Source organism: Oxyura jamaicensis, chromosome 6 (assembly GCF_011077185.1).
Source record: "Oxyura jamaicensis isolate SHBP4307 breed ruddy duck chromosome 6, BPBGC_Ojam_1.0, whole genome shotgun sequence".
In the NCBI taxonomy this organism is placed as follows: domain Eukaryota; kingdom Metazoa; phylum Chordata; class Aves; order Anseriformes; family Anatidae; genus Oxyura; species Oxyura jamaicensis.
The window spans coordinates 377,649-396,327 of NC_048898.1; the positions used below are offsets into that span (position 1 = coordinate 377,649).

The window sequence follows — 18,679 nt, forward strand, 5'->3', positions numbered from 1 at the left end:
ACACGTAATGTCAGGCAGTTTCTGCTCTGCAATGCAGCCCACAGAAAGACAGAAGTAAATATGTACTTACACTAGGAAGTTTCAAGGAATCTGCTGTTCCTTGCTAACATACTGCATACCAGCAACCCAGATTTACAGATATATATAATATTTTATTAGTCTCTATATAAAGAAAAATTTCTTTCATAGTTAATTAGATATGTACCCAGTGGAGCTGATTTTTTCTTGAAAACCATCATGGGAAGAATAATGTCACTGCACTTGAAGCCAACTTGTCATTAAACATTGTTTTTCAGCAATTCATGTTTCCCAAGAGTTGCTATATTTTAAAAAATGGCTTTTTTAAAAAAGTAACAAATATCTAAGCATGTATATATATATGGTATCACTATATAGCTTTAAACAGTTACATATTTCCCAATTTAAAATTATAGTAAAATGGTCATACAAGTCTGTCACAGACCTCAACTTACTACACCTTGGAGGATGAAAACGAATAGACCACACTAACACAACAGATTTTGGAAAATTTGGTATTTAAATATGCTCTTGCCATCCTTTAAGATGTGCTGCCATTCACATCACGTATCAGAACGGTAAATTATGGCATGGCTGCTTGACATCACACAAGTGACTCAAAGTCAAGTTCAAATGCTGCCTTGTTTCCTTACACGAGCTAATGGAGAATAACGTAGCACTGAGTACTTACTGCAAGTTCCACCGCTGAACATGGGAATTGTTTCAAACATCATCTTGTGAAACAGCAGTGCCACTGGTCTGTAATCCAGGTGATTCTTTAACAGGTAGCTATAATAGTACACGTAGCGTCTCTGACTGGGAATTGTTACTCCCTAAACAAAGTGAAAACAAATGTCAAAAACCATCCAGACCATTTGCTAGCAGGGACTAACAGGGCTCCTGCCCAGTATCTTGGGATGTAACTGAAGATGAATAAATGAAGAATGAAACGGTAAGCCAAAGTACATGGAATAAACCACCATGGTCTATGCTGAGCAAACCTTTGTGGCAGTTAGGCTGGAGACTAGCACAGAGCAAAATACCCATGCTGGCAGTAATTCAAAAGCAGGGGAATATTCCACCACAGAAACCCATCATTACAGCTTTTTAGTAGCTCTTAACAACCCGCGGGGATTTCTTTCTTGCAACTAGGAAGTTAGTCTGAGCTGGTCACCTTAAAAAACAGCAAAAACATAACAGCCCTTGGACACATCCCCTTTTTCCCCAGTCAGTTGTCCACATCTCTTTCACTTGTCTGGTTCTCCAGCTACTTTTATAGGTATCTCCTAGCATCCATCTCAAACAGCAAGGTAAATAATGCAACCTTTTCCATATCTTGAACATAAAGCCCTCAGAGACTGGGTGTGACAGACTACCAGCATCACTTTGAGGAGGCCCCTGTAATTTTTAAGCACCAATACATGAATTACTTTTCTACAGCAGTTTCAGAGGACTCTTCTTTTGTTTGCTAATATCACTGTGCTCATGATTGACACTACTTTCTATTAAAGACATTTCAGAAATGCATTTTGAAAATCAAAATTGGAAAGTTTCATTAATATGGGCCAGATGGTTCAAAACGTTAAATAAAGAACTTCTCAAATGAATTACAACTCTGAAGCAAACCCTTGCTTTGAGGCCATATAACCAATAAACACTTTTATTACTAATCTAAAATCCTAAACTTCAATAAATAGTTTCAAAGCTCTTATAGCTACTGTTTTCAAGAGGAAGTGATGAAGATGAAAACAAATTGAATTCCCTAGAAAACGCATTATATGTTTTGTAACAGGCCATACTATATACTTGCAACTGCATCATTAAGTACACTTTCTTATTAAAACAATGTGAAATTGCAATAAACTAGAAATAACAGAAGGTTTCATATATGAATCTGTGAGCATTTTAGTCACGAAGTCCCCAAGACAGTGCATCTATAAACACTTAGTTCTAACATCTCCTTCACCTCAGAACAGCCATAAGGCTAAGGATAGCCAGAGTACTTGGCTATCTTCCTGCCTTTATTTTAAAAATGTTGAGAGTTGTACCTCTTCAGCTGCTTAAAAACCACACAAAAGGCTTTTCCCTATAGGACTTGTACAATTGCCTTCTTAAGTAGCCTTCTACTTTTGGTTCAGATGTCATCTTGGTAGTTATTGGATCCACTCCTTAAGGGAGCTTTCAGGTTTGCTTTAATGGAGCTCAGATTCCAAGTTTGAGAAAATCCCAGAGTCAGATCAAACCATTAGTAAGTCGTCGACACTGCCAACCAGAAGAAAGCCTTACAGGTGACAAAAATGCCTCCCTTCTCTGCTCATAGCTTCTCCATGCCATAAAGAATGTGCCCTACTAAGAAAGCCCAGCACACCTTACCAAGGCAACTAGGAATGGGTCCAGAATGATGGGAACAGAGCCACTTACATGGCTGAAGTGACAGGTGATCTCAAAGCAAAAACAGTTCTCAGCTAGGAAGGCAAATCTGAGATCTCTACTCCCAAGAGACATAGCCTTTACCCTGAGATCCTCAGAATCAGCCAGGGTGAAAAGGAACAGAAAGTTATCGTTTTTCAAAGGTTTGCTTTCAAAAAGAATTCTTTTGTAACAAGGTAATATTCTGAGAGGTACAATCAATCCCCACTTACTTTTTTTCACAGAAGAATAAAGAACCGGGAAGCAGTTTAAGCACTTTCTCCTTGAGCCTATATAATTATTTCACACCAACCCCCATCAACCTTTTTTTTTTTTTTCTTGTCATGGGCATCCAATAAGCTCCTCCAGTCCCTGAGACAGTTTCAAAAATAGTGCTGAGCTGTGTAGTCGTCACCAGAATTGTAAGCTGCTGCTCATGGTTCTCCTCTCACTGTAGCACGGGCAGTGAAGTGTTATGAAGAAGAAACACTTATGGAAATAACATTCCCAGAGTCACTTTATTAAAGTGTCCTACTGCAAAAGCAATGCTAAATCCACAGCCTCAGACTAAGCTTACGGCATTGGGTTTAGCTGAGCTTGTCACCTGAGCCATCGTAACTGATCAGCTCCGACACATCTGACTTTGGATATCTACCCTGCTGAAAAAATCATCCTGAGACTTCCTCGCAGAAAGTAACTGGTTTCTATTTCCTGTTCAGTTAAATGTAACTGCTGCTATCACCACTATTAGGTGTTTTTCCTCAAATTCAACAATATGAAGGTCAAAGAATGCTCTTGAATGGATCATCCCCAGCCCAAGCATCCGATTAGTTGTTCCTGGCTGATAACTATTCATTGAGTAAGTAGTCCATGCTTCCTTCTGAGATTATCCTCACCATAAAACTCTTCACAGAAGATGTGGGAATAAACAGAAAGCTCCAGCTGTAGGAACCTAGAGTTGTCAGTTTTCATCATCACAGTAGTATTTCAGTATTCATCTTAAGGAAAAAAGAGGTGATAAGCTAACCATTTCAAACTGTGGAAAGCAGCAGCATTTTTTTTTTTTACAAGACTTATTTTGGGACTGACTTCTTCCTCAGTTCCGAAAACAGGCTGGACAACCACAATTATTTACCAAATTTCAGAGAACAGCATCTCCCTTGGCTTAAAGAGAAAGAAAACAGTGCTGTTCTACTACAGCGGTGGTGACCAATAGACACTTTTTTATCCAGTGCCTTGTAATCTTTCCCATTCTCTCCTTCTAAAAAAGGATCCCTCCCACGATGAATTACGGAAGTTGAATGAGGCAGCTTATATTAAAAAAATCACTTTTAGTTGAGAGAGAACCTTTTAGACTCAAGCTCTGCAATGTCTTATTCCCCACTACCTTACCCAGGACAAACAGTGCATCAGCAGACTCTCTAGGAATTGTCGGCTTAATCTACAACTCTTGCTGGATGTTGCAAACGCTTCCGCAAAGCTGCTTGTCCCATCAGGCACTTGGGAAATGCTTGCTACAAAAGTACTCAGAGGTTGTTCTCTTGACCAATTAGTCATACTTCCTCTTGCAATTAGACTAACACTTCCTGCCAGCATGGACTAAACCCTCTCGAGACTCACTTTGCCATGCACATTAATGGCTACAGTGATTTTAGCTGTACTATTCTGAGTAGCTATACAAAAGGTGCACACCTTGTGCTTGCTTTAAAGAAAATATGGTACCTAATTCAAGACAGTTTTCCTTTATCATGCATGTCTTGGCCCAGCAACAACAACAAAGTTTCTTGTCCCTGGGTGCAAGCAGCTCCTTTGATGTCTCAATTACTTTAAGTTCCGGAAGTCAATTATATAAAGGTGTGGGGAAGTGTCAAATCGTAGAGCAGCACTTGGCACGTGATACTGAAACACTAGCCGAAAGGGAAGACAAAGCTCCCAGAACCTCCACTAGAATACCTATTTATACATGCTACTGTTACAATCATGTGAATCACATACTGCCCACTGTCCAAATAAAGATAACCAGGCTCAAGTGGAGCTGGGAAAAATCAACTCTTCCAGAAGAGACATCGAAACCAAAACAAAGTTGCCGGTTATACACAGTATTTACAGTGAAGCTAAACAAGGCTCTCACTATTCCTGTTTACTAAGCCCTCTGCTACCTCAAACATGCCAGAGGGACCACTGAGGTACTAATGAACACTTAAGTGACCTTCTCCTCCAAACAGTAACACAGAGAAATACTACCCTCCTCATACAAAAAGGAAACTGAGGTACAGCATACTTCACCATGTATTTGTTGAGATTTGCGATTTTCATGTCATTTTATCCAGCTCTTCAGATAATCCTGATCAGTAAGAGCAATCTACATTGTTTATTCATCACACAGCTTGTTCCTATTCACTTTCATGCCCTCTTACCAAAATCCATGGAGCAGTGATGGGAAACGGTTACGCTGTCTCCTTTCTAGTATCATACCACAACTATCTTCTAAAGCAGAACATGGAATAACAGTTCCATCTCGTAAAAACAGCAAACTAGGAATTCATTTGCTCCTTCTAATGAATCAACAGCCAAATCCTAAAATTCCTTATACGGTACTTCAGCTCTCAAGAGCCTTCAAGCACAAAACTCCACTTATTAGAGGTCTACACACTGTAGAATTAATACTTTATGCAAATATTACAGGAACACAGAGAGCTCGGTACTTCAATAGGCTGAAATTGGCCTGCTGAGATGATTCTCCAGGGCCACTCTACCAACATGTACAAGGAAATGATGGAAGATAAGCAGGGAAGCTTGTTGAAATGACCTTGCATCATACACTTCATTATATTTGTAGAAGGTTTCAGAAAAAAAAAAAAAAACCTTGATTCCCATTAATGAGGCATAACCAAGCCAAAAAGGTCCAACATACTGTTACTGGTAAGTCAGTCTGCACCACTGACAAGGTCTTAACAGAAAGTTCTTGTAGCCACAAAAATAATATCTCTGAAATGACAACTACCCACTCCTCAGAAGTACAAGAAATTAAATGGCTGCCCCTGACAAAGCAGGCTCTGAGGCAGACAATATCTATCCTTAACAATGCTTTTTAATTAAAAGGGAGCATCCATCAGCAGACTGGATATACTCTTCCAGTAGGTATAATTCATCTGTGAAAAGCACTTTAATGATTATGCATCTCAGAACAACACCACAGAAGTTAGGAGAACCTGAGGAACTGAACGGCTCATCCATTCAGGCAAAACAACCTAGAATAATCCTCTTATTTCAGCTGAAAATGCTGAACGAGAAGGTTCACTCATCAACCACCTATTTGATGCAACACACAGCAGAACACTATTTAAAAGGCTATTTAAAATAAACTGTCCAGATCATCATGAACAGGAGATGGAAAAAACAGACTTTCAGTGTTGTGGTTAATTGTTTCTGCTGCTTAAGAAAGCTTTTGTATTGGGAATAACTATACTGATCCAATCACGTTAAAGCATTAAGCATCAAATCAGGTAATACAAAGCATTTCTTAAAGGGTTTGACTATTCAAATTGCCCCAACCAGGAAAAGTATAAAGTAACTCACCTTCTTATCTCTGGTCCTTACTTCCCCATAGAAATCTAGAGCTTCTTGAGCCTTTAAAAACTTGCCTCGATGCAACAAATATGCGCATATCATTACACCAGTTCGTCCCTTTCCAGCTTTACAGTGGATTGCTGCAACATGATTGTCATCTTCACTTAGCCATTGGTCAAGATCTTCACAAAAAGGTTTAATGAGCTCAAGTTGTGGTGGGTTATGGTCTTCAAAAGGGTACTGTGCAACTGTAACAAGAAAGAAAAACTTACCAAAATCTCAAAAGGAAACTACAGCAAGCTCAACTAGACATGTCACCTTTGGACATGCACACAAAAAAATTAACATTCTAAAAACAAACTGTCTTATATATAATATGTATATACGTATAGCTTTGTTTTTACTGTTTTTCAGCAGCATACTATACACTAAACACATCACAGACATTTCTCTATTGATACATAAGCATGTATCTTTCAGACACATTTCACAGTGCTTCTGAAACAAGTTGCACAGACTCTGTATTTTACACGATTTTTCTGGAATGTAAGAGTGCACTGGCACAAAGAACAACCTTGTGAAAATCCATTAGACTACCTGCTGAGAGAAAGCAGGGCCAAACCTCACTCACTGATCAGAGACAGGAATTTTGCAGCAAGAATTCTGAGTGTGGCTGGTTCTACATTGGAAACAAACACTCAGAATTTGCTCAAAGTGGTTTAGAAACAAAACTAATTTCTATATTAAATAATTGCAATCAAAAAAGAAATCTCATGCAAGGCACCTGTAATACCAATGGGTTTTAAGATGGAAACCATCAAACGTAGTTGTCCTTTTTTATTTGGATGTGTTTATATGTATATACACACACACACATTTTCCATTTAGAGATGGAAATAATTTCAAGCAAGCATGTAGGAAATAAAAAAAAAACATTCTGAGCAATAAATAAGCAACAGGCAGATAGTAGCACCCAAAAACAAACCTATTCCTGACTCATCAAATCAAACAACAGATAATGCCACACTGGTTGGCAGAATTACATAGAGATGTACTAGATGTACTAGTTTGGTCAGAACTGCACTTCTCAAAGTACACTCCGATTCTTGATCAACAGACTTGGGACCTTACAAGTCTGGTTCATTTAAAAATTTCTTAGCTAGAAACACCATTTCCTTTTCTGGTCTAAAAATGAATACATTTCATTTTTGGCATATGTTTGTATTTGTTTCAGAAGTACTACTCTCTTGTCATACACACAAGGCTCCTTTTGATGAATCCCCAAGGACTTAAAGAGCAGAAGTGAGTTATGAAGTTATGCAACTGCTAAATCACTGTAGCACAAGTCTGAAGCCTTTCAGAGAGATCTGCAAGGACAGTTTATTCTCTTGCAGTACAGACTGTCCTCTTAATCTCCTAGGAGACCAAAAAGGGAAGCCTGATAAAGTGAATAATCTCTGTTAAAGAAGCAGCAAAGCTTAATGAACACGAATGTACAACAAATAAGTTATTGCACTTTGAAGATGCAAAGACACCCAAAGCGACCACTGCATGCAAAGTTACGCAGATGTTACTTTTTGCAGCAGATATAAGTGAAAAGAATAAATTATTTAGAAGCCCCTAAAATAGGAAACTACTCAGAATCAATGACTTGCAGCATCTCCTATGTTAAACCATATCCAGTAAGGCTCCTTTGAAGAGGAGAGACAAAGGAGTCCCAAAAGAACTGCCTGAAAAATCCCAAGTAGTAACAGCTTGTTGAAGATGCTCTCCAAGATTTGGGATCACAGGCAAACCCTGCAGGATTTTCTGCAAAGACTGAATGAGGAACTGGTGAAATGGGTGCACTGCGATGGTTCAGATGAAAAGTCAGAAAGCAACCTTAGGAAATATTAAGCTGTAGAGTCTCGAGCTTTTTTGAGGAGAATGCAGGTACTCCACATGGAGAACAGCTCTGACTCCTTTCTCCAAGCTCCCAGACATTTCAAGAAAAACTCCATAGCACATAAGGAGAAAAACAAAAACAAAAAAATATGGCAAAGTAGAAGACAATTTCCAGCGTGGAAGTACTTCAGAAACTACATAAGCCCTGGACAGAAAGCCAGCATCTGGCATTGAAAAGCTTTCAATGTCTGGTTTTGCATTTGATGCTAGAACATTCAAGCTGAAAATTGAATTACTATAGTGTTTCACATTTTCAGCATAGAAAGGAGAACTTCCCTTTGGAATTAATTCACTTCCAAAGATTTTAAAGGACAACCGTTCTGCTGCTACTAATAAAACTTAGTCCCCAGTCACCAATGTGGTCATCTAAGGTAACTAATTTGGTAACAAAAAATAAAATAAAATATGTAGCTCCCTAGAAGAGCTTATGCAGAAGAGCTGTAAATGGTGTCGTCACAAACAACATTTTTGGATGGGATTCACAGTGAAGGGATCCAAGCACCTCCATAACAGAAAGCATAAATTAATGCAAAAGCACATGTTCTGGACATTATATTAGAAGTATGCGCTTTTCATTTATGCCTTTTCTCTTACCCAAAAAATAGCCCAAGCAGATCTTAAGATACTTTTTTTTCTGGCTTGTACATGCTTAGTAAGGTTTGAGAACACTGCCATTCAATGTAATGAGGAGAAAAGATGACTTAAAAATGAAAACCTCAGTTCCTCTATATTCAGACATTAAAGCAGCCAATTGCATTTTGATCACATTCTAAACACCCTCTTTAAAACTAGAAGAATGTTATAAAATAAATAATAAAAAAGTCAAGTCCTTGCTAAGGATCTAGTATTTATTACCTGGGGCATTCATACTGACAGAACTGGAACATCAGTTGCCACTCCCCAAGAGCCTCATCAAAAGGAGCCCCTAAAAGTTTACCCACAGGTTCTGGTAGTTCTGCAAGGTATCTATGAACCAAATCATCTCAAAGAATCATCAAATTGGATTTATTTTATTTTGAGGAATCGAAGGTATGGTCCAGAACTGCAAAGAGCTGTATATGTACACTGTTAAGCTAATGTCACTGTTCTCCATTTATTCTCAGTGCTGTTTTTGCATAGAAAAATAGGCTTCCATAACCTTCACAGTTCTATTTTACAGTAAGTTTGCCAATTTAACAGATATCTCTATACAAGCCATTCCACAACAATTTTTGAAACAGTAGACTTCTGATTGCTGTATTAGCTCTCAGTCTAGTTAATTGTCAGGAACACTATTTTTTTTTGAAAGCATAAGGAATATACTAAGTTTCTTCAATAATTCAAATGCTATTTGATATAATTCCTCACTCCCAACTCTCCTAAATGATTATTCATCATTCTATCTTCATCCATAAACTGTGAAATTTAAAGAGAATGCACATATTAGACAGTGAAAACATACCTCTACAGTTAAATTTGGCGGTGTCATAATGTCTTTCAGCACATCTAAAAAGAAAAATAAGACAGGAGTTCGAGACAAGTTTCTGAAGCAATCCTAAACACGTCACACCTTGGAACATACAGATCAACATAATGGAAAATTACATATACACATCATCATTAAGATCTAAAACTACAGCTAGAAATTACATACAGAAAAAAAAAATATTTTATTGCAGATTTATTAAGTTGCTCAATAAAATATCAGTTATTTTACTGAAATGCAATTACTTACCCTATGGTAATTGTGGTCCATCAGTGTGTTTTAGTCAGTGTGACTCTCAGTGGAGACACTCACACAAGTAATGCAAAACGCTGTTATTTTTAACAACGTAGCATTAACTATTCCAGCCACTCGAGCAGCTTTATTGCTCCCACATAAGCACATATGGACAAGATGGTTGTGACCTTCATGAACCAATTGACTGCTCTCAAACTATGTGTCAAGACACATCTGCAACAACACAGATGCCAGGGGTCATGGGAGTCACAAGGACATTTTTAAGACCCTTAGCTAGTGCAACCCAAGCCATGCACTCTTCTTTCAGTTGCAGAACTGTGACAGAAGCACCAAAGGTAACTGAAAGTACCACTGAATATTACAATACAGATCACTTTTATCAAACAGATGGTGACACTGCTCTCCAACTTGGCATTTGTTCTTGAAATTAGGTCAACTGATAAAAAGGCCAGTAAGGCAGTTTCCCCCTCACAGACCTTGGAAACAAACACATTTGTTGAAGACTCTGGAGTTGCACCAAAGTCTGTTTTACTACTCCACAGAAGATCCACTCTAGCTAGCTATGAGCAAAGCAAACCACACAATGTTAGTCATGCAGAATGACTTGCCTAGGGATAAGCAGAACTGATCAGATACACGGAATCCAGCCAAAATGGCATGCCATAAGGAAACAAGCTTTATCAGGCATTGGGGCTAAGGAGAAAGAAGATAAGAATAGGATGCCCTTCTGTATTCTTCCTTGGAGTTGCTCTCTGTAGGAAAAGTGCTGTGCTCCTATGTTACACAAGTAAAAATACAGTTCAGAAAGGAAAATGAGAACAACTCTTCCTCAAAACAACAGGACTCTAGGTTAAACATGATGCTGGGGATCATTTCAGTAGACAAAACACATCTAAGTCTTCTGTTTTGGTTAAAACCTGGACTCTTCATAGTGTTCAAATAACCCCAGCAGTTTCAGAATGGGTATGAACTTATCTTTCTTTCACCGGTATGCTATGACTGCCACCTTTGGTGCTGTATAGAGCTTACTTGACACCTTCAGACACACAGACTTTTAGGCTCTGACCGTTATGACTGTTCCGCCTAACCAAAGCCTCGCAGACCCTGCATTGAGTTTTGTCCATGAGACTCATACACCAGGGAAAGAACCGTATCTGCTGGGGTTGCTAGTGAACTGAACACTTTCATTTTTTTCTGAATTCTAGAACTTTCCTGGCTCTAGCCTTTGCTAGGGAAAAGTCTGGCAGTTTTCATAGCTCTGAACACATTGCTGACACCTTCTCTGGGCCAAGCGTCATGGAGCAGGTTGAGCTACCAGGTGGGTCTCAAAAGAACATTATCTGCACTTGAGCCTTCAAGAAGAAAGGTTAGATGCTGGAAGTATGCCCAAGATGTAGTCACCACACCTGGAGCAGTCATCAGCCATGCTGGGCAAAGGACTGTTGCAAGTTAGTCAGCATCTGAACTTTGGAAGTTGAGCCTGCTAGGAAGCAAAGTAGTTAACACAAAGCATCTTATCCAACTGCACTCTTCAAGAAAGTTTCCTTCTTCCTTCTAAAGAAACACCCAGTTGAAAGTGGTACGATGAGACAAAACTCTTCAAAACAAAACAAAAAAATCCACACATGGGCAAAAAAAGCTTTCAAATTGTTAAGTTTGAGAGAGTAGCAAGTAGAATACCATAAGGGATAGAAAATAGTTTTGTTGATACCAAGGATAGAAACTGAGCACAGAACATAGCCATGTCACTCTCTATGCCCTCATACGGGAGCTATACACAACACAGGGCAGATGCTGAACTCCAGACACGGCTGTACAAAACATACTCCCACTCCCTTGCATGGAACACGTGCATATTGGCATTAGAGATCCCACTGGCATACACTCTGGGGATGTTTCCATTCCTTAGCATTTTAAGAGCGTTTGGTTTTTACACACAGTTGGACCTGTAATGCAGTCAGATCTCCAGATGAAACCTGAAGATTCTGGGGGGATGTTGGAAGGAGTCAATCATCAGGGTTTTGTAATCCTATGAGCAGAACTCTGAGCAACTGCAATGCAAAGTACTGCCAGATGGGCACCTTCCTGGTCACAGCCACGATCCTGTTGCTGACAGGACCACAGGCTACAGAAGAGACATGTCAATGGCCAACCCCACACATGCAGAGACATACAAAGTAAGCAGAGAAAAACCTCATTGCTCATTTCAGTGCTTTCAAATATCTACCTTTATTAAAGATACTTAAGAAGGTGGAGAAGTGGAGATGACAATAGGGGAAAGAATAATTTGGTGGCATGTGAAGATTGAAGATGAAAGTGAATGAACATGTTAAAACAAGGAAGAACACAGAATAAATAGCAAAGGGTTAAAGGCACAATCAAGCAAAAACAAACAAGAAACAAAATGAAATCTACTGCTCAAACATTCACTGGGAAGCTGAAAGCCAAGATGTGAGCATAAGGCACAACTCACATCATTTAAGCATCAGTTCAGAAAAATCTTTCTAAATCCTTTTAAAGAAAACTGCTCAATATACACATCACTATCAATTTCACGTAACTGCTACCTTAAGGGAACTCAAATCCTGTGCCAGTGCTTGAAATCCTTCTGGATATAGTCATATAGCTCCCCTGAACTCCTACTTCCTTCTTTTAACGGGATACAACAGGCCAATTATTTACAAAGGATCAGATTAATCCAAGGAGATGCTGTTCTCTGAAATACCCAAAGGCTGTAATTTTTGCATGACCAAACACTCCAGCAATTCACCCAATGGCATTTATTTACTCAATACGTGTACAAATTTTGCACCCATAAAGACACAGATAACCTGGCCTCTCTAGCCAGAGACAAAGCTTAAAAGCTATGCAGCAGTAACTTGAGTCTCCACTTCCAAGTGATCCATTTTTTTTTCAGGATAAAGAAAACATCCTTTTAAAGTGTGTGGGTTTTCTTCTGCAAAAGTTTTGATCTGAGGGTGAATATTCCAATTTTAGGATGTTTCACTGGAGATTGTTTTCAAGTTAGCAACAAGGAAAATTGATGATAGTTGGGTGAATTCTTGCACTGAAAAGAGTCAGAAAAGTTTTATACAAAGAACTTGAAGACACAACCCTTTGACCCACCTGGACAAGTAATTTGCACAGCTGAAAATACCAGCAACATAAACATCAAAAGCATTTGTCTCATCACAGCTCTCACTCAATTCCAAAGTTGTTTCTGTGCAGGACTGGGGAGAGAGTCTTTACCCCCCACCCCCTTTTTTGTTTATTTGAAGTAAAAAGAGGTTGCTAGCATACAGCTAAGCAGAAACTTTTCAAGCACCACCACCTTGTCAGGAAGTAGTTGCTAGAAAGTCAAGAAATTTCACTGAACTACTTTCTGACCAAGCCTAGCAGTCAACACATGGCTACCTATTGTCTTAACCAGTGACCTCTCAAGCAATTTTAAGCAGCAACCTTGGTATCAAGTAGCTCAGCAAACCCTGATCCTGGAAACGATACTGGAGCTACACTTCACAGAAAGTCTGCCCTGGGAAGCCAGAGGAAATTAAGCGGGTGATAGTAGTAGTAGGGTGATGGTTGGACCAGATGATCTTGAAGGTCTTTTTCAACCTTAATAATTCCATGATTCTGTACCTTTCTTGCTCTGCTCTGCTTCCCAAACCAAGCAGAACCTACCAGGAGGAGTTGGGAGGTTGTAGAAAAACCACCATGGTTAAATCTTACTCAATATAGATGTCCGACACTGAGCTGTAAAGACTTTAGCAAATAAAGATATCCAGAAAGTTGCCTCCCTAGAGAGCTGCACCCACATGCAGCAGGAACCATCAGCTATCCGGGGAAGCATGACCCTTTCTGCCCATGAATGCCACCTAGGCAGCATTTATTAAAAGGCTACCATAAAAGCTTTCGGGATAGCTTCTAAAATGGAGAAAATAATCTGGTTACTGAACTGTCTGAATGGTGGCCAATGAGTTTGATGCATTTTACTTAAAAATCTTTATCTGTCCCATCCTACCCAAGATGTTACAGAGAACTTAAAAGACAGTATTTTCTCTGCTTCCAGTATCACTTCACTCCAAGACCAGAAGACAGAGTTGCTTGATGCATAATCCTTCAACTACTTTAGAGGCATATTTAAATACCTAATTTTAATGATTTTCAGATTCTAGTGTAATGCATTACCTGGATACTACTATTCTAAGCTGTTAGGACTTTGTGTTTATTTTATTTTAAATAAATATGCTTCTAAGTATCTGTAATTTTTCCACTAATAATTCCTCAACTCAGATTTCTGGGAAAAAATGGGGGGAGCAGGAAAACCAGGACCTGTCCTTCAACACCTACTGACATGACAAAATCATTCATACAAATGAAATTAGGCTAGATTAGCATAGAAAGATTATCAAGGGACAAGAAAGAAAGCATTTGTTTTGTAACAAGAACAGCTTTTAGCATAACTGACTTTTCTGATGAAAACGTTACACTTCTAAAGCTGAGAAACCATCATGCTACTGATTGCTGTGGTAGTTTAGTCAAAATAATAAACAGGGACAGTGAAGAGTACATCCAGAACCTGGGTACCAATACAGTTCAATACCTCCAAAAAATACAAACTATACAGGAAAGTAATCATTTGGCAATTTCTTCACTGCAGACATTAATATATTAACAGAAAGCCTGCTATGAATAACTTTTCACTTTTTAATCACACGGTACAAGCTCTAGACGGGCTGGATGCCAAGTCATTTAAAAGCGTTCAAGTAATACGAATACACACCAGCATTTCATTTAACCTCACTCAGCTTCGCTAAATGAAGTAACAGTGCTCTCAATCAAGCTTAATTGTTTTAAGAAATGTGCAAAACATCTCTAATTCTGCTTCAATACAGCAGCAAGCCACTTTCACTCATAAGCTATTTTTAGAACCCATTATTTCAGAAAATGTATCTATATGAGCATACTTACAGATTGTATATCTTGTAATGGTTTTTATGCTTTGAATCCAAAAACCTTAAATAGGGGGGAAAAAAAAGTCATGTATTAATATACATTTCAATAATGATGGTCTTAATTTACATCATCATTAAAACAACATCCATCACGTGCAACTCCACATTGCAGCTGGCCCTGTGGTACCTCCAAGCAGGGCAGGCAGCATGTTGCAAACCTCCCTTATATAAATAATCTATCAGTATGAGTGAGGCTACTTGTGCAACTGAGAGACCAAGAGCTGACATGCAACTGAAACATTTATTGTATGCACCAATTTGCGCTGACTTAGAAGATATTCACACATCAATATATTAAACTGGGGAAGTGTCGTTCATTTTTAAAACAGAAAGTACTGACTACGTGAACAATCTGTACACAGTTACTTCCAGTATGATCATCTATGCAAAATATTTTGCTACAATGGTGTTTCCAACGAAAAAAAAAAAAAAGCAAAGCAACTTCTGTAATCCCATTCAAACAGCCAGAATAATTTATTTTTAAAACCTGTTTTTTAAGATGGCCATAATTCGCCACTGAAATCTGAAGAACGTGCCCAGTGACAGTCTGGGTTCAGAAAGGAGAAAGCCCATTCAAGATTTTTTTCCACACTTGCGCTCATTTCATTTTCACACTAACTTTGTAATGAAAACTTCCCCTCCAAGCCTCAGAAAACTAAACTGCAAACGTGATTCATCAAAATTGCCATGATTATATATGATGTGTCACCTGGCAATGTTCAAGAAGAAACAACATACAAATGTTTACACTTAACATCATCAACAGTGTGTATCTGCACATCAGCCAGAAGGAATTTAATTAGCCATGACAGAACATGCTGTTCAAATTGAAAGCAACACTAGCTGCTAAAATCCTGGAAAGCTCAAGCAAAAATAAGCTCTGGTTATCAGTCATAATATTCCAGAAGAACCTAGAAGAACTTTGTGGTTAAACTGATGCGTTAAAACAAGAACAGATGTGCATGCTCTTTGGGCAGCACTGAGTATGGGACTCCAATTTCATCGGCACAAGTATTTAGTAACTGCTGCTGGTACCCCTGTTGGCAGACTCGGGGAGATTCATGAAGACCTGGACCCAACAGTTCATTCCAGAGGTCCCCACTGGTTTGAAACATGCTGGACAATGACAAGAGTGGACTCTGCTTTTGCCAGTAACATCCACAGGACTAAGTGTAAGCTTCCATGCAAGTATCTAACTATTAAATTCCAGCCACAGTATCTCAAAGTGTAAAGAGCCAGCCAGCAGCCTGAGCCCTACTTCTCATACAGTATTATCAGTAAATTTGTCAAGACACCAGCTGTCCAGAAAAAGCCCACTGGCATATCCCTCGTGGCTCAATACCAATTGCTCCGGAGCTCAAACACATTGAATTTCAACATAAAAACGTCTTGAAAAAAAATACTTCAAGCCTAACACTACTTTAGCATCCAACTCCCTACAGCTACTTAATTTACCTCTCCATATCTTAATATGTTTCATCACATTTTTAGGCTGTCACTAGTTGTTAATAGTTGATAGTAACTTCCTTATAAAAGCCTGACTTACACATTTTATTTATACACTTAACCAATAAAATTTTTCTTTATGTAGGAACCGCTGAAATCAATGCTGTGAACACAAGAGGACCTTCAAAGACTACTACCTATTGTTATTAATTTGGATTATGCCTATGTCATTTGTTCCTAAAACCCAGCCTCTGGCTCTATCCGAAACCTTCCAAAGGTGGAGCCCACCGGGGACCCCTTGTGTCACATAGCAGGTGCAGTACCCAGATCAGCTCAACGAAAAGGTGGCTCTGACAGCTAGTGAAGGAAGTTGGGTAGACAGTGTGAGTTTGTGGGACTGCCCTCAACCATCCCAAAGGACAGGGAAAGCTTGGTTTGCATGTAATGCATCTGCACTAATGCAAACCTTGTGTTAGACACCATGGCTTCACACACCTCAACAATTCTAGTGGAGACATATGCTCTGCAGGAGTATTTACAAACTGCAACATGGAACCTCAGCAACGTGACCCACTCTTTACTAGTGCCTGACAGAATAAGGTCACTGCTGCAAGCATGGTCAAAGCCAGACTGACGTTTTCAGTGCTACTCATTGATAGTGGTGAGCTTTGCCACAACAGTTAAATATGCAAAAATGAAACCCTCTCAAATTCATCTGCATCTAACTGCAGCTGCTCAGCAAAGCTGCTGTCTCCAGATGACTTATTCTCAGCTGACGGCTATAGTTCCTCCAAGTGCGAGAACCAAGGCACTTATTTCAGCACAAAGCTGGACACAAACAACCACCAGTAAAATTCAAGCATCACTAATTCTGCCTGGCAACTATCCTGAGAAACCTTCTGTGGCACCTCAAACCTGGGCGCAGCATCTTCTTCCCCAGGTTCAGCAACTTCCAACTCCACTGTCCAACCACGTCCCTTGCATCATCCCCCGTTCCCAAAATTCAAGCCTCTTGGAAAGCTACTTAAGTTATTGGCTCAAATGCAAATGTTCTCAAAAGCTGCAAGAGTGGCTTGAAAAAAAAGTCAGAATTCAGGATGCTGAACACAATAATATTTGGCTCTTTTGCACCGGTACTTAGCTTTTAATGGAATTTCTAATGCTGCATTCGGTTTGATTTTAAGCAAGCAAATTACAATGATGCTCCTAAATCACTAAGCACATCCTGGGGCTTTAGGCAGCCTGGTCTAGGGGGAGGTGTCTCTGCCCATGGCAGGGGGCTGGAACTAGATGGGCTTGAAGGTCCCTTTCAACCCAAACCGTTCTGTGCTTCTGTGATCCCCTCCAGATGTATCCAGCAGCTCAGAACAGGTAATATGTTAAAAACAAAAACCTTTTTACAAAATGTACTATAAGCATCACCAGCAATCATGAATTTTAGCTAGTTTGTCTCTTCCACACAGCCACATTTAAAAAGCCTTTATCCAGAGCCATCTATAATTTACTACTGTAAATCAAAATTTACTTATCAAGTACCTAATTTATCACTTGGAGAAAGGCTATGGGCAAACATACCCTGAAATGCCATCAGTTATTTGAGCAAACTCTCAATACTGCAAACAGAGGCATGGATTCACATCTTTGTAAAATAATATAACCTCCTTTTACATCAACACAATTTGCTGTGTTCAACTTTTCACATGAAAAAGCATATTTGAGATCAACCCAGAACAGCATCCTGGACTAAAATTCTTGGAAAAACTATTCTCAGCATTTATAACATTTCTACGAGTCAGCTCACACATCCTTTCCTGAGCAGAACATATATGAGTGCAGTAAAGGATGGTTAAGATTTACAAGAATACCTTAAACAGAAGAAAAATAGAGACTTACCTTACTACATCATCAATATTGTTCCGGTACACTCCTTCAAGCCTCTCTGCAGGAAAACCCATAGCAATTATGTTTGGATAAATATCTGAATATGTGAGTTAGGGAAACATTTGTAAAATAGGTACAATTTCTGCAATAATATTAAATTAACATCACTAAATATTTATATGTTCCTGTAACAAAGTCAGAGCAATAACTTAGACCAACTTCCATATGCAAATAATTCAACATAATATAGACAGCAATAATGGGTCTCTTCCAAAAAACAAAATTGAAAAATGGCCAGGAAAAAAAAAAGTCAGTATAGAAAATTTCCAATATACAGTATTTTGTTCCCATCCAATACAAGTCTCCTTACAATTCACATACATAACTGATTGTAAGTTTTTACCATTGGATAGCTGCTGTTAACATTGAATAGAAAAGTAATCCATCAGAAAAGTAGAATCAAGTAATCCTCTTCTGTCATACATCATCTCACTAAAATTGTATATATGCTACGTACTGCTCTCTCTCTACACTTTGAGCGGCATATTTAATCCAGTGGGAAACTATTTTAATAGTCGTGTGACTAAATTGCAAGAAGTTCCAAATTAAATGCCATGCTAAAGTCCCCAGTGATCCCAAAATAGGAATACCATTCAAAACAAACAAAAAAGTGCAT

The 18,679-nt window shown here is 38.9% G+C and overlaps 1 protein-coding gene across 1 annotated transcript in view; it reads right to left on the reverse strand.

The window, feature by feature from the left end:
* Positions 1-18,679, reverse strand: part of PTEN (phosphatase and tensin homolog) — a 49,476-nt gene that overhangs the window by 15,797 nt on the left and 15,000 nt on the right. The window contains exons 2-6 of the mRNA XM_035330761.1: positions 18,016-18,100; positions 14,633-14,677; positions 9,383-9,426; positions 6,007-6,245; positions 710-851 (exon numbers count right to left, since the gene is read on the reverse strand). Coding sequence (XP_035186652.1) covers positions 710-851; positions 6,007-6,245; positions 9,383-9,426; positions 14,633-14,677; positions 18,016-18,100 — 555 coding nt within the window. The remainder of the gene's footprint in view (positions 1-709; positions 852-6,006; positions 6,246-9,382; positions 9,427-14,632; positions 14,678-18,015; positions 18,101-18,679) is intronic.